This window comes from Trematomus bernacchii, unplaced genomic scaffold (genome assembly GCF_902827165.1).
Source record: "Trematomus bernacchii unplaced genomic scaffold, fTreBer1.1, whole genome shotgun sequence".
Taxonomy (NCBI): domain Eukaryota; kingdom Metazoa; phylum Chordata; class Actinopteri; order Perciformes; family Nototheniidae; genus Trematomus; species Trematomus bernacchii.
Genome location: NW_022987567.1, coordinates 6296004 through 6318813, shown reverse-complemented (window position 1 = coordinate 6318813; position 22810 = coordinate 6296004). Strand labels below are relative to the sequence as shown.

General features: G+C 41.3%; 1 protein-coding gene across 4 annotated transcripts in view; it reads right to left on the bottom strand.

Annotated features, from left to right (window-relative positions):
- Window positions 1-19649, bottom strand: part of nrg1 (neuregulin 1) — a 37771-nt gene extending 18122 nt beyond the window's left edge. Inside the window, exons 1-4 of one of the 4 annotated variants that reach the window (XM_034125911.1) lie at window positions 19354-19649; window positions 18396-19253; window positions 5700-5838; window positions 2331-2389 (exon numbers count right to left, since the gene is read on the bottom strand). In XM_034125911.1, coding sequence (XP_033981802.1) covers window positions 2331-2389; window positions 5700-5838; window positions 18396-19065 — 868 coding nt within the window. In that variant the 5' untranslated portion in view covers window positions 19066-19253; window positions 19354-19649. The remainder of the gene's footprint in view (window positions 1-2330; window positions 2390-5699; window positions 5839-18395; window positions 19254-19353) is intronic. The other 3 variants (XM_034125908.1, XM_034125909.1, XM_034125910.1) reach the window with 3 other exon arrangements.
- Window positions 19650-22810: the final 3161 nt, after the last annotated feature.

Below are 22810 nucleotides of genomic sequence, written 5' to 3'. Positions count from 1 at the left end.
CTCAAATCTTAAACATTAAGCAGCTTGAAACACCTAAACATCACCATTATTCAGACTTTTCTCAAAGGTGTTCCTTACAGCTTGTGGTATGTGCCTCTCTATTTAACGCCAAAATAGTTGGGGGCTACATTGCTTAGATTGCTGTGGGAATACACAAACACGGCACACATAAGGTGAACTATTACTTTGATGAGCTTTTGGTGACATGAACTGAATTGCACTCAAAGACAAAAACTGAAATTCAGTTCTTGTTTGGATTGCACAGGTAACACATGCATGTACATTTACTGTAACGCTTGCATTAAGAACACAGTCAAGTGCAAAGGACTTTTCCAGATCCACAAAAGACACGTTAACCTGATTTCCCATCATCCATCTACTATCTGTGGGACATTAAAAAGCATTTTGTCCAAAGAGCAAGTGCATTCAACCACAGTAGAGCCAGATACCATCAATATATATCTCTTAAACAAACAACTGAAACTGCTCATAAGAAGACCATCTGTAGTAATCAGACCCACAGGCCCCCCTAGAGAATTTAGCAAACCTCCCCTACTTTTCCTGTTGACTTGACCCCGGGGTCAGGGAACATCCTAGCAGGACAAAGGTCAAAGCGATGCTAAGTGCCAACTGGAGATAAACCTCAGCCAATTTGCCAATTTCTGACCTGCTTTTAAAGATCCTGCCTCCCACAAACCTAACAGGAAGCCCAAAGGTCAATATCTATGTCTCCAGCAGGATAATATTCTGATTCACTGGATGCAGACTGCAGCTATAAGCCTGCCATTGGCCATATCGATTTTAGTTGGTATTCTCATCAATATGTGCTACCTAATTTCCACAGGATGTATTGTTACTTTATCCTGTGCTTAGCCTTGCCACAGACAATTCTGTTGGATCCACTGGAGGGCTATCTTGCCTATTTTCCTACCTTACCGGCTTCATACACATTACCAATTGCCTTTTGTGTTGTGTTGGTTATTGCAACAGACAATCATTGTCTCATTAGTTGATGAAACAGACTTTATATAACAATCATAGCTGGTATGGCATCACCAACTGTGCTACATACAATGAATTCCTTGCTCAGACTGTCACTCCCACAAGTAGGTATTTTATGTTGGGGCCTGTAGGAGTTATGGTTGTGCAAAGAAATAGGGTATTATAGTATCTACTGTACTGTTGATCTAGTCTACAGCTTTTCACATGACCATATTGCTCTTTGAGGATTGTGCAATGGGAGACATGCATCCTAAAAGTACATGTGGACAAAGAGACCACACAATACCAAACAAGGCGAAACTATTCAACATAAAAATTCAAGTAAAACTAAATGATCTGGTTCATCAAAGTACACATCTTCCAAAGTGCTTACTAGGAGACCCTATGAGATTCATAATGTTGGCTTAACTATTATGTCTAACAATCTTATTCTAGACTTCCCTGGTAAATCTATTGAGGAAAATGACACAGGTCAAGATATCAGAACTTCATCTATGAGACTGCTTGACCACTAACACTGTATTGGACTCTGGTAACAGCCCAATACTCACTGAACTTGCCAAATAACAAAAACTGCAACTAACCACTTGTTATCGAAGTACCTAATGTCAAAAGATTATTTAACAGCATGGAAACTGGTGCATCCACATTACACACCCAGATTCACCTCAAGGGGTTAGGGTCAAGCTGTTCAGTCATTGTCAGCCCAATAAACCATCCTCTGCTTAAGGTAAAGTAAGTAAAGATAAAAAGATCAAATATGCTAAATGTAGAGGGAACTTTGATTTGAAGAGGGTTAGGGTTAGAGGGTTACATCTACTACAATACCAGTGTCATTGTCTGCATGCAATAGCTTCTCAGGCAGTTGTATTTTAATGTCAAATATTGCATTGATACCTCTGATTGTCTAACTGGCAGGTTAGAACAAGTTCAGCTATGTTGCGTCTTTGTCCTATTTTGTGTGTGTGTTTGTATGTGTGTTAGAACAAATGAAAAAATGTGGTCTGGTAGCTAAAAAATATACAAATGAATAGTGTTTGTAACCATGTTCATCCTACTTGTTCACCAAAGTAAAATGGACCTACAAGACACAGTTAGGATTAGGACGTCCAGTTTTAAAATGTATATCTCAAACTTGTTCAGTCATTTGAAATAGACATACAATTAATGTAATCTCTACAACACCACATGCAGCTTTAACGGAGAAAAACACAGAACATTACGGGCTGCATAAATCACACATCTAAGGAACGGGTCCACAGGTACACAAACACTGTTAACTGAGCATGCTTCAATCCAAGGTAAAATAGAAAAGGATATAGACATACTGTAAAAGCTGGCCATTACATAGTTTTGGCAGCGATCACCAGTAAATTCATTTGGACACCTGAGCAGGAAACACAAGAAACAGACAAAGAGAGAAGGAGTTAGTTTATACAAGAGCTGTGCAAAACCCACAACAGTCATTACTGGTGTTGACAGAAAGGGCCATACAGTATATAGACCGATATATCCAGCTATGGAGGGATTCATATTCTCAGACCTTCATACACAAGCACATCGAATTGAGGTCTTCAGTTGAGGGTGATTATATCAGAAACAGCTCTTTAATTCCTCCAATCAAACTCTATAGGTTTGATCACTGTTGTAGAAGCGAACTGAAATTTGCATGTACGTATTAGGACAATCCTATTCTTGCTTTAACATAATCCTAAATAAGGGGTGTTATAGTACAGTATGACCCCATCCAAATGTCAAGTCATACAACATGGCTATTACAAAGAGTATTGATGGCTTCCAGTAATGTCTCTACTAGTGATTTGGAGCTAGCTGCCTCACTAGTGAATCCTTGGGTCTCCTGTATGTACAAAATGTGTGTTTGATACAAATCCTCCCTGCTTCACCAGTCACATAGTGGTCCGTCTAGCATGGGACCATTGGGATAAGGTTCTGATGCAGGGAGTAGAAGTAGAAATGAAAACTGAATGAATGGGGTGTGATGAGATGTGAAGTACATGCAAATTTCAGCGCACTACTCAACAGGAGAGTGTGCTCAAGCCTTTCTGGAGGGCTCACCCTTGAATGTTGAACTTATAAAATTGGAACTGAGTCCCTTTATTTAGGGAAAACATGGATTTCTCCACAGTTTCTTGGAGAAAACATGACGGGGGGGGGGTGAAACACCAGCAATGACATGTGGGATTGAATACAGTTGGGTTCACATACGTTTTGGGTCTGAGACTTTCTTAAGCACAGCTTGTTCACATCGGTGCCCAGTGAATCCCGCCAAGCACCTGGTTGATGGGTAGAAAGGAAAAATAAATAGTACTGAAAGTTACACACAAGACATGGGAAGACATAGACAAACAAAGAGACATCCGGTGGACAGTCACAAAACATGGGAGGACCCAGAATGCAACCCTGTTTCCTTTATTGTTGATTTAATGTTCTTTAATGTCAAATCCAATGGCTCTAAAATTCTCTACAATATCTCCTTCTCTATGGTATGTTTAAGATGAATAATAATGTGCCCTGCCTCGCCTCCCAATCTTTAGATCCCTCGAATGGGCCAGAAAAGGTTAGGGTTAGCATTAGCTGGCTGCTCTTTTTCACTAGCGAGTAAAAGGGTGTGTAAAGTGTAAAATTGCAGGTAAAGGGAACTATTGTGGGTTTGTTTTTGACCAGACACAACCTCCTAGTTTCATGCTGGACTCAGATGTGCTACACCCACCACCCAGACTCCAATTCATTGATGTACTTTCCAGCTCGCCAAAGAGCACACTTGCTTTCCTACATTCGCACTGAATGATAGTATTAAAGCTAAATTACGAGCTGCAGAATCGCCCAATATAAATGTAATTCTTGGCTGACGGTACAAAGCTAATTGTCCTAGGCGAACTGACTTAGCATCTCAGACGGTTTAGGGTTGTGGAAGGTCGCCTCTCTGGAAGGAAAAGGATTGTATTTAGTGTTGGAGGTGAAGCGGAACCAACTAGATTCAGTTCGGCTCACCTAGACATGACAGGGTCGAAACACCAGCAATTACAAATGGGAATGAAAACAGTTGGGTTGTGAAACAAACGCCTGGGGAGGGGTTTGACTATCGCCTTTCCAGAGTTGCTCAGGGTGAGAGGAATACTTGTTGGCCCCCATCTGAGCACCGCTGTGGTCAAGAGGGTCACATGGGAGTATCTTACAGTTGTTTGAGCTTATGTACCAAACAGCAGATCAGAGTACTTGCTTATCTTCAAGTCTTTGCATGGCTACGTTAACAGGATACATTCTGGGGACTTGAGAGGCAACTATGGAGAAACCGGCAAGGGTGGGTCATTGGGAAGTTTGTCATTGGGGGTCAACGACTGATCATATAATCAGATCTGCTGCAGTATGGCTTGGACATTCAGGCGAAGAGAGGAACAGAACTTCCCACGTCCAGAAGAGTTACAAGAAGCATCCCAGGGGAGATTGGAGTCAGGGAATCTAGTTCAAACCCTCACCTCCATTGCCAGTGTTGGCGGACTAAGAACAAAGGGGGCCTTTTGGGCTACAGAAGGCCAAGGGTCTCCTGAAGAACCAGAGAGGTACGAGAAGATACTACGTGAGTCGCAGTTCAGGAAGTCTATGGATAAGGACTTTCAGTTGGCTTTCAGTTGACCTTTAATCGACTCCCGATGGGGAAGTGGTGCAGGGCCCAGGTTGTGTCCCGCAGGATGCAGCCAATGATGTCAGAGTGTGCAGTTTGGGGAATTGCGTCCCTTTCTGCAGACGATGTGGTTCCAATGGTTTCATTATTAGACCATGACCTCCTTTTGGAATCTCTCCATTGTAATTGTTTGAACAGATCAACGTTCCATGTGGAAATCTGAACATTGGAAAACCCCTTCCACAAAAATATTGCAAAAAATGATAACTCAAAAGAATTTTGCAAATATTTCCAAATACATTAACACATTTCAAACTTAAAGGGAATTTACAAGTAACTGAAAATAATTTGTAAATATGTTCTGGCATTTACTTTCCAAAGAATCGTGAATACAGTTTTTATTAGTGAATCAAAAAGGCTTTTGTGGATCTCTAAGCTTGTAGATTTGCATTCAACACACAGAATTTCCACTGGTCCGAACCAAATCACTCAACCATTTTTTGGGTAGCCTCTAGGTTTGCCTGAACATTTATCTTTGGACTGTTTGTATGTCTGTGTGCCAGCCACTGAATACAAACTGAAAATGATTGCAACAATACAACCATGTTCTGTTGTGTTTAATAGTTTGCCTTTTAGTTTGGACCCAGCAGTAGCAAATAACTCCTACTCGCTATTTATTTGGAGCAGGTGGCTTGATAAGCTAAGCTTATAGCTAAGCTATGTGCGTGTTCAGACACATGAAGGGTGTTGGAAGGATGTCACTGGTTGTTATTCAGCCATCTTTGCTGTAGCTCAACAATTATTTCAATAAGAATTAAGAAATAATAAACCAATTAACTCCTTGTATACTACTAATGTATCTTATTTCTTATGTTAAATTGTTTATTTATAATAAAATCTTGTTTCCATCATATTTTTTTATGTTGAAAGTTAAATATATGTAGGTTGCCCAACACCTTTCTCCAAAGTTACATTCTGTTTTCGTTACTCAACATAGAGCAGATATCATAAATCACAGTAGATGCTTCAAACATATTAAATGTCCTTGTCGTACCTGCAAAGAAACTTTGTGCTGCCGGGAATGATCTCAAGGGTGAAGCACTTCCCTCCGTTCACACAGTAGTTCCTCTGCTTGTCACTGCAGCGGGTCACATGACTGGAGGTCTTTGCTGTCGTGGTGGTGGAGCCGGCAGCTGTGAAAAAAACACCAAAAGTTAGTGCAAGACACACACACATGGGTAACACTGAGATTGTAATGTGAAAGCAATGTTATATTAAGTGAAGGTATAACACCCCACGGTTCAATCCTTCTTAAAGGAAAGGTGGTTTTGAAATGACAGCTGTAGTCAAATTAGATTCAATTCAAGGGTTATTTAGACTCAGTTTGACGGCAAATATCAACATTTCTATTGAAACATCTCAAACCACGATATCACTACCGCACTCTCCATTCATATGTTGAATATATTCCAAAGACTCTTATCTTTACCACAATTGTTGCTGATTAAGAATGTGGAAAGTAATATTCAAAACAATATTTGAAACATGAATGACAGCCTTATGCTTTACAAGTGGGTAAAGGAGATATTTGTCACTGTTTTCAGAGGGTGAGGGTTAGGGTTTGTTCGAATTGTGTGAGTTCAGGCTTTGGGAGTCACGTATTACATAATGATGATACAAGAACTGTCTTCCCTTACTGACAGAATACTGCTTACATACACAGTACAGTAAGAGCATATTCTCTGCATTGCACAGCACATTTCAGCAGCAAGCAGCTTCCTCACAGAACTGATGAGACTGAATGACAGAGATTATGCAGCTGAACAGAGATGCCCATCGATCAGTGTGTGAGATATGAACGCTGCACAAAGACGGCTGGATCAGAACCGGTACTCCATCCCTTTTTGTATTGAACATGGACTCGCATCTCAATTCAAGCTTGAGCCTCGATAAATGAATGCAGCGTGCAATCTCCACTATTATCAGTCTTTGATTATGTTTGTGATCATCAAAACATCCACTTGCTGTCAAAGCTAAATGATTTATTTAAAGTGGACCTATCATGCTATATTGGAAAAATATATTGTAGGGCCATACCTATACAAAACATGTCTGTGAAGTTTTTTGCTTAAAATACCAAACAGATCCCCCATTGTAGCCATGCCTCATACTGCTCATACCCCTCTTTTGCAGCCCTGTTAGAGAAGCGCGGATTTTGGGTCCTTAGCTTAAAAAACAAAAAATGCCTGATCAGAATTCTACCGGAGATAAGGTTAAATTCTGCTGTGATAAAACGCCATCCTGTTCTTAACCACATCAAGGATTATTTCTGAAACAGTATGGAGCTCAAATGCTTTTTCTCTTCCGGGTTTATTTATTTCCTGCTTTTTAAACACATGTGCTCTCTAGTACAGGTTAGCTCTGAGTGTTAGCGAGGCTTGCTAATGTAAACAAAGACGAGATTACGTCCAAAACACGTCAGGCATTGTTTCTGATAGCAACTCTCTGTGGGTCCGCCGCCGATTTGACGTCATATCGGCAGCAAATCTGTATCCGCTCGTTGTACCCCTGTTTTTAAAAGATGTGGGTACGGAGGAAAAGAGAAAGGGTTTTATTTGCTGACGCTGCGTGAGTTCCCTGACACACCGGGGACACATAGTTATGTATAAAAGACATCAAAAAGTGCATTTAGCATGATAGGTCCCCTTTAAGAAATGTTATTCTGTAACCAGTGGATGTCTTAGTCTTTTAGAGAAACTCCCTCTGGGGAAAACTTCAGGATTTTAGCCTTTTCAGACATGCACAAAAACCTAAATGACACACTACAGTTCAGGGAAAACCCCCAAAAGCATAATAGGGCCTCTTTTAAACTAAAACAGCATCTGTAAACTATACTACTCTTCAAGCCTAGCCTAAAATGTACGAGAACACATTTTTGATCCTAAATATCTTGGTTTCTTTTTTTCTAAGGTCACATTGTTCTGTTGACTTACATACAGTGATACACTTATTTAAAAGCCACCTTATTAATATGTATTCTCTCTTGTGTTTCTTTATGCAGTGCATTGATATTGAGGTAATCCAAAAGGAACAGAAAGTCATGATTACGTTCTTATTGGCTTAGATTAGATTACATTTTGTTGCATGTAACTAGTCATTCAAACCCTAGTAACTAGTAATAATCTATCCCCCCTACCCTACAAGCAGCAAACCATAACCTCCATAAATCAGCAGCCCATATAGTAAATAGTTTTATTTGGCAGCAGTTTATAACAGAGCTGCCACAGCTGGGGATTTCTGTTGTCTCATCCTCATCACGCCTGACCGAGTCTAAAGATGGATGCAGATTCCTCTGCTCACTTTTTGCTGGAAGATCAGAAACATTAACCGGGTGCTGGAGCTCAGCCAACAGGCCACTTCACTTCCCTGCTGTTCTTTGGGCTGGGGTTGCATCTGCAGAGCAAGCAGTCTGCTGCAGTGATGGTGTTTCTGTCTACTGTTGTCAAGGACAAACCATGATGCAGTGCAGCAGCAGCAGAACGCCTCCTCTGCACGATTCTCTGGGAGCAGCAGTCAGTGCAAGGAGAAAATCTAAATGTGACTTTATTTCACGGACAGATTTTGTGAACACTGCATTCAAAATCCAAACAAAGTGAAATATGTCACTGGTTGGGATAATATTTGGAGTGACCTTCCAGAAGAAATGACGGGGAGTAATAAATACCTTTTGAAAATATTTACTGTAGCGGCAAAAAAAAGTTATTACTCGTAAGTGGTTACAGGCCGAATCTCCTTCAGTAGATCATTGGATTGAGATCATTAAAGACATTCATGACATGGAGAGATTGACACTCTTGTTCAGACTTAGATATGACCTGTACACAATTCGATGGTCGACTCGAAATGGTTGAAATATAACTCGAAATAAGTGTGATTGTAGATATTCCTTGCCCACCTACTGTTGGAAATGCTGTTTTTTTTTAATATATTTTTTTATTGAGTCATATATTTTTATACTTTTTAATGCTATTTTATTTCTACTTCAGAAATATTTTGGATTGTTTACTTCTAGTGTCTTAATTGTTCTTATGTATATTGCCTTTTTTTATTCTGCTGCAACGCAAACATTTCCAAAATTGGGATCAATAAAGTACCATCTATCTATTTATCCATCCATCCATCCATCCATCCATCCATCCATCCATCCATCCATCCATCCATCCATCCATCCATCTATCTATCCCTCCATCCATCTATCTATCTATCCATCCATCCATCCATCCATCCATCTATCTATCCCTCCATCCATCTATCTATCCATCCATCCATCCCTCCATCCATCTATCCATCCATCTATCCATCCATCTATCCATCCATCCATCCATCCATCCATCCATCTATCTATCCCTCCATCCATCTATCTATCCATCCATCCATCCATCCATCCATCTATCCATCCATCTATCCATCCATCTATCCATCCATCCATCCATCCATCCATCTATCTATCCATCCATCCATCCATCCATCCATCCATCCATCCATCCATCCATCCATCCATCCATCCATCTATCTATCTATCCATCCATCCATCCATCTATCCATCCATCCATCCATCCATCCATCCATCCATCCATCCATCCATCTATCCCTCCATCTATCTATCCATCCATCTATCCATCCATCTATCTATTACATATTTAACTTCCAATAATCTTCAGGGCAATCGACCATCTGTTCTCTGTTTCCAATTTAAGAAAGCTTACTACTATTTGTATTTATCTCTTCATTCATAAATAACATCCTCTAAGGAGGTTTATGTTTTAGATTAGGTTTATTTGCCCAGTTGTAAGCAGAGGGCACAATTATTATAAGCATAGTTGGAAGGGTGTAGCACGAGCCAAAGAAGAACCCGTAACGTTTTTGGAGCGGATCCGAATCAGATTCAGATGCACAGTTTATCTTGTGCTGTCGTTAACATTGGCAGATGCATGGCACATGGCGGAGGTCTTCACTCTCCAAGTGCCCTTCTAGTTTATTTATGAGAACGTACTCGAGCAACCTAAAAACCCCTGCAGAAATAGAGCATGTCAGCCGGCTCACAGACTGCTAGGGAGGCAATTTCTCTAAACCTTATTCATTCACATTTCCAGCAGTCATTCTCTCAATTCATCACTTTCTGCGCTACTTTTACAGTCAACATATCGTGATAGTATTTTTATATTGAGAAACTACCACGGGAGGTTTTGACACAATGCTATCAAGGTTACTGACCAAAACGGGACTTAATTAAATCTAAAATTAGGTTCTGCACTTTTTCTTCAATGTCACTTTAAACATATTTTATTCCAATCGTACCAAACCAGAAAGAAAGAAAGGGTTAATAAGAAGGTGTGGCATTTACTCGAGCAAATAATATTTAGCAAAGCTGAAACGGTTGAAGAGGTGCAGCAGCTTCATGTATTAAACATGTGTTCATGTGTAGCTATGCGAAGGACATGCCGAGGGCAGTGTGACTCTCTGCAGCACACCACCAGGGAGCACGGGAATGACCCAGAATGACTAAATTCAGTGTCAGGAAAAAAGGCTTTCTACTTTATTGCATCCTGCAGTTTGCCCTTGGTATGCAGTATAATGGAGCTATATTTCACTCCTTCCTAAAGAGGTAAAAATATGATGTGCTTTTACCATCTTTCAAACGTCACATGGCAAATATTGACAAATTATTTTCTTGTGTCGACTCACTTTTAAAGGAAAAACTCACTATAATTGATCAATACTCCATTACTATTTTCATTAATCTTGTAGGGTAGACCAAAAACCCAATATCCAACACTAGTGTCCCAGATTGAGTGCATCCTATTGACTTCAGTGAGGGACACACCCTTTAAAGTGCACCTATCATGCTATTTTTAGGCAATAGCATAGGTCTCAGATATATACAAATATATAAAAAACATGTCTATGAAGTGTTTTGCTCAAAATACCAAACAGATCACCCATTCTAGCCATGCCTCATATCCCTCTATTTCACTTCCTGTTTCAAAAGTGCTGATTTGGGTATAAAGCTTTAAAAAAAATTGATGAAAAAAAAAGGAGGGGTCTGAGCTCATGCGGGACCCGGCAGCTACTGTCTAAACTAAATACTGCCGTGATGAAACGCCATATCATGGATTATCAAGGATTATTTCTGAAACAGTATGGAGCTCAAAGGCTTTCTCTCTTGCCGGTTATACCACAAGGGGAGTTCCTTTTTATTTCCTGCTTCTTCACACACATGCTCTCCAGTACAGGTTAGCTCTGAGTGTTAGCGATGCTAATGTAAACACCGACCATATTACGTCCAAAACAGTCGGGCATTGTTTCTGATAGCAACGTTTCTGATAGTGCCGTGGGCCCACATTTCAGATATTACGTCATATCGGACGCTAATCTGGATCAGCTCCGTTGTACCCCCGTTTTTAGAGATTTGGGTACGGAGGAAAAGAGAGAGGGTTTTATTTTCTGACGCTGCGTGAGTTCCCTGACTCACCGGGGACACATTTATGTATAAAAGACATCAAAAAGTGCATTTTGCATGATAGGTCCCCTTTAATGAAACAACCACTAACTCTATTCTACCATAGTGATCGCCTTACGTTACTTTCAAAGCTTTCACTCTACGTTTTAAAGCACTTTTCAATGCTAACTTCCACATGTAACATTACAAACAAGTCGATCCATTCTGCATTTGATTTTATAAGATGGTATGATGTCTCCAAGCCTACTGTAGAAATAGCCAAAGGTCAATGTGATGATGATACCCAGCTGTGAGGTTATTATCGATTGGCAAGTCACCAGTTTTCAGGATCAATAAGTATTATTTCTTCGTGTTTGGTTACCATCTGACCGGATGATAGAGTAAAATGACTCTGCTGGTTACCTATGAGCTTGATATTCTTACATACAAAAACATAAGTGAAATGTGGTTGGGTAAAGACTCGGATACACCAAACCCATATTTAGGAACTACAGTATTGGTAGTGAAGACGGACTACTGCATCGTCTGAAAAATGAACCCCCCTATCTTAGTATGAAGGGAATCTCTGCTTGTGCGTGGGTATGTCCTATACGCCCATCTTGAGAATATGATACGCTACGATAATAATGTATTGTCCGAAAAAGACTGCATTTATTCTTGCGTCACAGCAGCTCCATTTGCAACATCAAGGACAAGGACACACACTAAGACAAGAAACAAGGAAACAGACACTTAACATAAAATTACAATGTCCAAGACCCTCTAACGTACGTTTGATCTGGGATCTAACTGAGCATTAACAGGTGCACAAAAACAGTGCTTCAGTCTAAGCTAATTCAATCATGGGACCCTATATATTTTACTCAATAGTTCATAGTTCAAAACCATCCATCTGATGTACTTCACACTTGCTGGATGTGTTGCAGGCTCTTCCTGATGGTTAAATTATACATTCCCTCACATTGGCTCTCCACTCAATCACTGTGAGTGGTACCTCAACACAAACCCATCGTGTCCTATCTGGTGGTATCTTGATCCTAAATGGATGAAATGAACTCCCACTGATTTCAGAACAGCAGAAAGTCCTCACATCTTCCGTCACAGACTGAAAACCCACCACTGCACCCTGCACTACAAAGGTGTCGTTCTTTAAGTAAATTGAGACTACAAAGCAAGAGGAAATGTAATAAAGCTAAAATATAACTTTTAGAATAAACACTGTCCTTATGGTGACTATTCTTGTGTGTGCAATATCACTTGTGTGTGTAAAACGTCTCGATTGCTTTTCCTTTTTGTCCTTTTTTCAGAGAGTCCACTACCCCTGCACTGCAGTCCTTCTCTCTGCCCAGCCGTAGGAATTAAAATCAAATGGGATGATTCAGCAGCTCACACTTTATGTCCAGTGCCAACGTTTAGTGCCAATGCAGGAACGCTGGTGAAGTGGAACGGCTCGTATATAACCATGTAGAAGACACTTCCTATTACACACACCTCTTTTAAGCTTTAAAGCAGCCTCTGGGCGTTTCTTAATCAGTGTGTATCACCAAAACGCACCATGTTTTATCACTTAGGTGTAACCAGTCGTACATTTACCCAAGTCATGAGCTTAAAGGTACAGTAGGGTAGGTAAGAATGGAGAAACCAGCTCGAGTGCGCTATAATTTGAAAGTACGCAGCCGAAAACAATCTGCCCCTTCCTTCAGACTTCCTCACAGAGCCCCTCCTCCAACACACACGAACGCACACATGACCAATGAGGGCACGAGATAAGTTTGTGCACAGATGGAAGGCTGACAGGCAGGTAGGCCATCCAGTTATTTTAGCCGGGCCGGCTCAGATGATTGGTCGTGCTTTTTACAGCGCCACGGCTTCCACAGATGACATTTTTGTATGTATTTATTGTCAAAGCATTCAATGTATTCATTGCTATCGGGATGTTAGGAGCATTCCATGGAATATAACAAAACGTGTTTCTGAAGTGAATTACCTACCCCACCTTTAAGTAGTTTGTCTAGACATACATGTACTTAAGTATTTCCATTTTGTGCTAAATATACGTCTACTACTCTACATTCTCGGTTTACAAATACAAACTCATGATATGCTAACACGATGTGATGCAGTACTGTACTACTAATCTACCAAGTATAACAAATGTGCTCAACATAACAATACAAAGATGTAACACCAAATACAATAATATGTTATAGAATTGTAATATTGTGAAAAGGGACATTGTTCAAACGGAGAACTTTTACTTTTCTTACTTTAAGTACATTTACCTGATAATGAAGTATATAAAGACCATATTATTTCTAATAAGTTAATAATTTAGGTACTTCTTCCACCACTGGGTGTGATAAATGTGCATTTCCTTTCCCTATAAAAAATGTGAAAGCCTTTGTTGGTGTACTTCCAAGACAGATAATGTAGAAATCATTTATTTGGCTGGCATTGGAAGCTATAAAATATTACGAGACATCATTTGGGGTTTTGCAGAATCATCCCATAGTATCCCATGCTGTGGCAGCAGTTTGTGGACAGCCGTGTCCTTCCTCCCTACACAAGGTGTCGCTACCAGAGTTGGGTGTAACGCGTTACAAAGTAACGCGTTACTGTAATAATATTACTTTTGTCGGTAACGGAGTAGTGTAACGCGTTACTTTTATAATTCAGTAATCACACTACAGTTACTAACATTGCCCCGACACGCGTTACTTCGTTACTTTTATAAATCAGTCATAATCACACTGACAGACAAGAGGGGTTTCCGCCGCAGGTTTATATGTACGTAATCTGCGCGACTTGCGCGTCCACATCTCCACCATGATCTCCACCTGCAGAGCTGCATAAACATGGCTGAGTCAGCTATAACTTTCGAGGGGTGGAGGTATGCCCATTATTTTGAGTTCGTCCGAAGAATAGACAGGAATGTGACGGTGAGGTGCAAACTGTATCCAGGCCAGAAGCTGTTATCCACTGCTGCAAACACCACGTCAAACCTCAACAAACACCTGCAAAGAACACATGCTAAGGTGAAGCTAATAGCTAAGGACCCCCGAACCCAGAGTGAGGATGTTGTGCGCCGCCGCCGACTCTGAAGCGGCACAAATTAGAATTTGGAGGACCGGTAACCAAAGCAGAGATGGACAGACTTGTAGCATCCTTCATAGTAGAGGTAATGTTGCCCATTTGCACAGTGGAATCACCATCGCATCGTTCAGAGATATACTGCGCAAAATACAGATAGCAGGAGACAGAGGACAGCCATAGTCAGAGCTATCTGGATCAGTCTTATGCGACAATGGAAACTGAACTAAAGAGAACATTTGAAACTTTAGCAGTCTGCGTGATCTGCCTGCAGGGAGGGGCGGGCCGGCCCTGCAAGTAAAGTAACGAGTAAAGTAACGAGTAAAGTAACGAGTTACTTTATGTAGAGAGTAACGAAGTAGTGTAATATATTACTTTTTTTTAAAGTAATATGTAATATGTAATATATTACTTTTTTTTAGTAACGACCCCATCTCTGGTCGCTACCTAGAAGGAGCTGATCAGCGGAGTCACATGCAGGAGGTTCAAGGTCTTAATTTGCTTCTAACAAAATGGGAGGCTGTGGCTAAGTGGATAGTGTGCTGCACTTCGAATCAAGGGATAGCAAGTTTGAGTCCCACTGCAGTCAGCATGTCGTTGTGTCCCTGAGCAAGACACTTCACCCCAAATTGCTCCTGTGGGGATTGTCCATTGTATGTAAGTCGCTTTGGATAAAAGCGTCTAACAAATGACAAACCACCTCTCCAATAGCCGAATTCAAATTTTCTTAAAGGTCACCTATTGTGCAAAATCCACTTGTTCCTGTCTCTTCTACATCAACATGTGTCCCCTCTTCTTCATGTCTCTTCTACATCAACATGTGTCCCCTCTTCTCCATGTCTCTTCTACATCAACATGTGTCCCCTCTTCTTCATGTCTCTTCTACATCAACATGTGTCCCCTCTTTTTCATGTCTCTTCTACATCAACATGTGTCCCCTCTTCTTCATGTCTCTTCTACATCAACATGTGTCCCCTCTTCTTCATGTCTCTTCTACATCAACATGTGTCCCCCTCTTCTTCATGTCTCTTCTACATCAACATGTGTCCCCTCTTCTTCATGTCTCTTCTACATCAACATGTGTCCCCTCTTCTTCATGTCTCTTCTACATCAACATGTGTCCCCTCTTCCTCATGTCTCTTCTACATCAACATGTGTCCCCTCTTCTTCATGTCTCTTCTACATCAACATGTGTCCCCTCTTCTTCATGTCTCTGTGCAAAGAGATTCTGGAAGTCTCAGGAACAAAGATTCTCTCTTTTTGTCCTGATCCATTTATATAAAAACCTGTCTGAAAATGAGCTGATCAGATTTTGGCCACTTTATGATGTCATAACTATGTTTTGGCTTGTGTAACCATTAGCCAATCGGCAACCAAGGTACCCCCCCCCCCCACTTATCACCTGAATCTCCTCCTAGAGCACCATTGTGTTCTTTTTAACCAAATATCTCTCAGAGGGGCGTGGGGAGGGGCTCCTTATTTTCATCTGAAGTAACAGACAGAGAATCAGCACTTTGGAAACAGGGCTGAAACAGAGGGGATTCTGGGATGCTGCAATGATCTGTTTGGTGTTTCAGCCAATCAGAGACAGGTTCTGTATATATCTGAGACCTGTAATATATTGATGAAAAACCGTATAATAGGGGACCTTTAAGCAGACATCCAACAATCGGGTTCCCTTCCTACACACTCACAGCTGGAAGTCTGAAAGTCCTTTTTTAATCTTCAAATAACTTTTGTCACTTCCCTCAGACTGTAAGTGTGTGCTGTTATGGAGACTCCAAGCTCATACAAACTAGTCCTTAGAGACAGATTAGAAGGCACATGTTACTTACTACTAGTGCACTTTAAGAATATTACAAGGCCTTCACACTATCCCCATAATTACATGAACAAACAAGCATGAGTCAGTGCTGCAACAACAACAAGCAAAGGTTATCTTAAGTGGCACCATGACAGATTTAGGAGGATTTGTGGCAGTTGCAAATGTTCATGTACAAACTGTTGGTTTGCCATAGGCGGATAAACAGTTAGACCTCACCTTATATCATGATGCGTTTGATCTGAACGAATGTGGAGATAAACATAATTACTGTAAAGGGCAACAGACTTATTGCAAATGGATATTCTGTTTACCAAATCATCTTCATCATCATCATGGCATGCCACGTAAGAGCCAGTGTATTGATCTCATTGCAATATATGGTCACGGAAACTAGGACAGTTTAGCCTGACAGTGTACAATCACCTGTTGTGGCTTTAGTTATTTGTCATGCAATATGAGTCACATGACCACCTCTAATATTAGTCGTGGAGAACTCATTTCTTGTTGAATCATCATAAATCATTGCGGCTCTATTCTGAATATATATTACAACCCTTTTTCTATCCGGACTGCTGTTCAATTTGTCATATTTAAGATGTATTTGTCCTCATAACAAAAGCACAGGGAGCAGAATGTGCTGCCTTACGTGGCAACTTTTGCTTTTGAGTTTGCATTATCTCATGATGCATGAACAGGTGGCATCCAATCAGGCTGCAAGGAGACATTTCTGAGAGACATTTTCCCATTTAGGAGCGTTTGTTTATCCCAAAGTATGAGAACTTTAGGATAAGGATTACAAATATGTTCTTGCATGAGGCCCATTGAACCATCACTGGCGTACATCAACATGTGTTTGACCCACATGACTGCTGTAAGAAAGTACCACTGACTGTCAGCAGGTAAAAGCACCACTAACGCGCCCAAATGTTACACTGCTTTTATTAGCAGTGACCGGTCATCTAGAATTATCCCTTTGCAAAAAAGCAAAGGACCTAAAGCAGGGGTGTCCAAACTTCTTTCACCGAGAATACAGAAAAATATACATAGGTCTGAGCCACTCACTAGAGGTATATCGCCTCATAAGTTCAGTTATAAGTCAGCAAAATCAATCAGATGTAGGTACATGATGCTTGTGAGTGTTGGCAGCTCATCTCTTAAAACAGAAGCCTCAGATTGATTATAATAAGGAGAAATAGGAAGGGTTTATTTCCAGCTTGTTTTACGTAAATAAGTCATTGGGCTTTTTTCTTATCAACTAAGATTTGTTAGAAAATGTTTCCAACTTGACTGAATTTATTTAAAAAGTGTTCTTATTAACACATGAATACTACTGTGTAATATATTTGTACATTTATATTTAAGAAGTACAATACAAGACAAGCTCAAGTTTCATTTGTGGGCCGTATTACATTATACTTTTTGAATTTGCTGAGGGCCGATTCAAAATGGTCCGCGGGCCGCATTTGGACCCAGGGCCGTAGTTTGGACACCCCTGATCTAGAGGCATCGTCTTCTCATGCTGTGGATCATGTGGATATATACTTTGACCGAGGCTCAGGCCGCCACCGCCATGCTCTCAGATGAGCTAACCCAGAGTCATAAAGCACACGGTGATGTGACTACAACAGAGACGTCACGGTGGCGAGCCGCCGGCAGACAGACAGTATTAGTGGATGTTTTCCCTGCGGCCGGCGGGCGGATGGAGGGGGCATCAATTAGCCTCCAGCCGGCTCTGACCTTGAAATGGAGCGCAAGAAAACAGGAAGTCTCCTTGTACCACAGCCACGAGTTCCACATTGTGTCCTGCATCATTTATTGATTTTTTCATACCACTGAATAATGGGCATTGACACATTTTAGGGCTCTTGCATATTGTATGCTGCTTCCAAATAACATCATGAATGTATTGAATGGTGCCCTGCATCATTGTGGTTTCAATCAGGGAGTATTAATACTTAAGGATGAGCGAGTGAGTGTTAGAAATAATGCATTCACTGCAGGGGTAGAACACTTGTTTCCTTTCACACCTTCAGAGTGTGGAGGAATATTTCAGCAGCTAGGTCATGGGCCTCTTGCTACACTCTGCAAGTCACAACGTGTCTGCAGGAGACTCTTCCTGACAGAGGAAAGAACGCACCATTTGCAAACACAATGACAAAACAGGGACACACTCAGCTTATCTGTAAAAAAAAAAAGAAGAAAATCACAGTCCAAGGTTAAGCTTGGGAACCCCATACTGACATCCTGATACTAGAGAGCCTTCTGGAACAAAGGGACATGCTGTGGGAAACGACTAAACTAAGTGAGGCACTTACATTTAGTTGGGATGAAGATGTCGTTTCTCTCCTGTGTTGTCCGAGGGAGGGGAGTCAGCTTTGGGAGGGTGGGCCGCTCTGCGTTGTATTTCAGAGTCACAGAGGCATCAGCGTGAGTCACTCGAGGGGAAACGTACGGCCCTCGAGTGGATTTCTCCTCCATTGAAACGTCAGGACGTCCCGAGGTAATGGCCGTGGTCAAGGAGACAAAAGACATAGACGGCGAGTGAGGGGTGGACACAGTCAGTCCCAGCGTGGGGGTCACAGATATGATGATGGGGTCCTGTCCGATGGGTTTGGGATCTAAGTGTGTGGGGGGTTCGTACTCAAAGATCTTATCCACAAAGACCCATTTGAGGCCGGCGGTGCAGAGGGCTAAACTCAGCAGACAGGCCAGGATGGGAAGGATGCAGATTTTCTCCGAGTGCAGACAATTGTTAATCCGTTCCATCTCTATGCACACACAGCAGGTTCCAGGCAAGGCCACGACTCCCAAAGCCCCCACATGTTCCCCATCACCCTCTGCACCCTCCCCACCCTCGCCAGCTGCCTCCGTCTCCTCTGGTTTCTCCTCTGGTTTCTCCTCGGGGACTTGTCCAGTGTCAACAGTAGAGCTGGTGGGGGAGGCCTGTCCAGGAGGGGGAGAGATGTCCTCCATTCCCTCGGTCATCCTTCTGGGTCTCTGAACACCTACACTATTAACTCAGAGCATCACAGTGTCTGCCACCGGTCTCCTCGACTATGTTTTCCATCATGAGGCGGCAGTAAGGTCTGAAGAGTGAGCTTGTTAACAGTCTGGGAGGTAGGAAGACAGCCTTCTGCGCACAAGTTCCTCACTCATGCTGTCCCACAGGAAATCTATAAATAGAAGCGTCACATTGGCTGTAAACAACAACAAAAAGAGTCCTTAAATGTTCTGCATGGTGTAGAAGAGAGGCGAAGAGTAGCACTCACTCACCTGAGCACTTTAGAGTCTGTGTGGAGGTGAGGATGTAGTGCAGAGGATGAAGAGCAGAGGATGAAGAGCAGAAGACGGGACGGCCAGCCACTGCAGAGGAAAGAGGGACATGCTGTCTGAGAAGAGCTCCACGAAGCTGAAAGGCTGAATCATCAGGGAGCGGCAGGTGCCCTTCCTCTCAGCGCAGCTACAGAAACAGATGAGTAAGGGGAAAGAGAGAGAATCGTAGAGAGAAGAAGAAGGGGGGGGGGGCTGCAGCAGCACAGAAGGGCAGAGAAGACAGAATACTCCCCTTTTTTCTTCTCTCAACCCCACCTCCAAGTGGCCTCCTCCCTCTTCCTGTCTGCCTCTCTCCTGCAGGCTGCTCCCAATCCCAGCACAAAGCATCCAGCTAAGCAAGTTCCTACTTGATCCAATTAGAGGGCATGTCAGCGAATCACAGGCCGGCAAAACTGTGGTAGCCGCCCACCGTCCAGCAGCACTCCCCATTGATTATGCTGATACTGAAGGGTGTGTTTTTTGTCAAGGGGAAGGAGCCGGGGAAGCAGACATATGATCCTCCCCGAGAGGATGCAGCCTTTGTGCTCTGCTCTCCTGCATTCATTAGTGTAATAACAGGGCAAGTGCATTGGCAGGAAGTATAGATATACACAGGTACAATACATTATAAACAAAGAAATTAATCACAGCTAAGTTTCATTTTCAGTTTATCAGACTCCTGGTGTATTTCATGCTGGGTCATTGTCACACTATCATGGCTCACATGAGAAAATACACACTAAGATACTTAAAATAACTACATTTAAATCAGGAAAAGAAGAAGAAAATACACACATCATTAATACATCTTACCACCTGGTCGTTATGCATGTTTAGTGGTCTTTAACTCACCTATTTTCCCCCCTCTTTCATCAAAGATATGAACTTGGTTTCTGATTCAAATGGGTATTTACTAGATTCTTCCATTGTGAGCTAATTAAGTTATTATCTTTGAGCCAATCCCTCTCACTGTAATGGCTTTCTGTGACTCTTGAACTGAACACAGCCCATAGTAATCAAGAAGATTGCTTCTGAACACAAGATAACGGTAGGAGTAAGTGTTAAATGTGATCAGATTTTGTTCAAATGCTCAGCAGAGGAGAACATTTGTGCAAGCTTGGTAAAGTGTAAATATGCACATTGACATTGTATTTTATCTCGTTGCACTGTCATCGCTACTACCTCTGCTTTTACCACTCTTATTTATTTATTATTGTGTCTATTTTTGTACTGCAGTGAGAGTTGCCAAAGAAATGTCGTTGTACTTTGTATGATGACAATAACGATATATTCTATTCTCTTTTGAATGTATTCTGAATACCAATAAGTAAAATCAACAAAATTGGAAAACATCCGTTCATCACACTTTATTTTATATCCAATTTGTTAAATAGAAGACACAGTAAACTGGGTGTATTGATCATAAAACTAACATTTCCCAAGTGTGACGGAAAGCCCCCAGACCACCAATAAAACTATTAGTTCCCCAACCCCCTACCACCATGCGGGCTAATAGGTTAGCGGGAAAATCCAGAGTCCTGGTGAGGATTAAATAAGATGAAGACAGTCGCAGAGGTCAGGTCAGCGCCACACTGACACTGCGGTGACCCTCTCCAATCCCAGGACAGAATTAATACCAGTAATGGTATCTGTGGGAGAGCACTTCCTGTCAGTCTGCTGAATTAGAGACCTGCATATTGATCCGCCCCTCAGCGTTTTCACCCTTCATGGGGGGCCAAAGACTGACAAAGGAAATAGATAAATAAATAAATCAATAGGGGAGAAAACAAATAGAAAATGGGCTCAAGATATTAGTTTAAATTAAGTATGTATTCATTTGTTTATGTCCACATGGATTTATGGTTTACTCATGTTCTCATTGGATTTTCAGGCTGGGAAAAAGTGAGTATTTTAAAATGTAATTGACAAAAAATTCACATCCTGTACGCCACCATTGTTGTTCCTCACACACTGATCGGCCAATGGGAGCCAGTGGAGAGCATCCCTTGTTTTTGAACAGGAGATGCAAACAAATTGGCAATAAAAGTGAAAAATTATATAAAAAAAGTAGGACAAAAAATACATTTCAAAATAAATATGGAAATATTTAAATTAGTACTTGTGGAAACATACGAGTGAATGCAGAAAAACATCCTATTCTTAATTTATTGATCCATTTTTGGGATGCAAACACAATTTTTTAGCTAATTTATTTATTTTTTGGGACACCTTTGGGACTCCGTAAGCAGTGCTTTGTTTAAGAGGAATCACTCACCACAAGTGCAGTGATTACGTGCTCAAGCAGAGGGAGGTGGTGCTCAATAGTTGGAAAGATGAATGCACCAGAGGAGGAGAGCTTCATAAAATGGAAGTATGGAGGTGTGTTCGAAACCAAATCAAAGCTAAATCAAAAGGCAGCACAGATAGACATTTCATTTTAAAAGATATATTAACTGAATAGACGTTGGTTTCCTCAGAGCAGCACAAATAAGAGCCGGTTGAAAATGTTTTACTTGCTGATATTTTTGTTATATTGGTTGCCTGATTTGATTTGTGTAATATTTCACTTATATCTCCAAATTCTAGTTCTGAAGTACGGTGGCCGACAGGTGGAAAGATGTTTCAACGTCCCAAAACACTGCAGTTTCAAAATCGATGCAAGTAAAAAAAACACAAATGTGCCGAAACATATGAAAATGAAGAACCAGGTAAACATTAGGTAAATAGTAATTGCAACGGATTTCATTTCTAACATAACCCACCCAACCACTGCATATTGAAGTGTTGGTAATCCGAACATTAGAGGGTTGTTGGGGGCAACCATGAAGGACTGGTCGTCTCACAGGAGGGGATGTGATGGTTCAGTGGAGACTGGTCCCTTTGTTCTCATGAGCTGAGGGACAGAGGCTTTGAAGGTGAAAATCCCTCACTGACACTATATGTAAAGAATGCATGACACATTTAAGTACTTTAAAGGGATAATGCTAGATTATTACAACTTGGGTCTTTATCTGTAGTATTTTAGGAATGATAATTTTGAACTCCACAGTATAAAAACTGAAATTGTGGTTAACAACAGTCTAGTTTTCTCTTCCAAATGATTTTGACCTGTTTGTTTTCACTTCTCATCTCCTTTATTTGTAGTGACGCTACCATCTTCCCAGATATGAGCTATTAACTAAATTCTGCTGATGTTCAGGTGTATATCAGTATGTAGTGTCTCTACTTTAAAGAGTCCTCTCCTGCTGATGGTCAGGTGTATATCAGTATGTAGTGTCTCTACTTTAAAGAGTCCTCTCCTGCTGATGTTCAGGTGTATATCAGTATGTAGTGTCTCTACTTTAAAGAGTCCTCTCCTGCTGATGTTCAGCTGTATATCAGTAGTGTCTCTACTTTAAAGAGTCCTCTCCTGCTGATG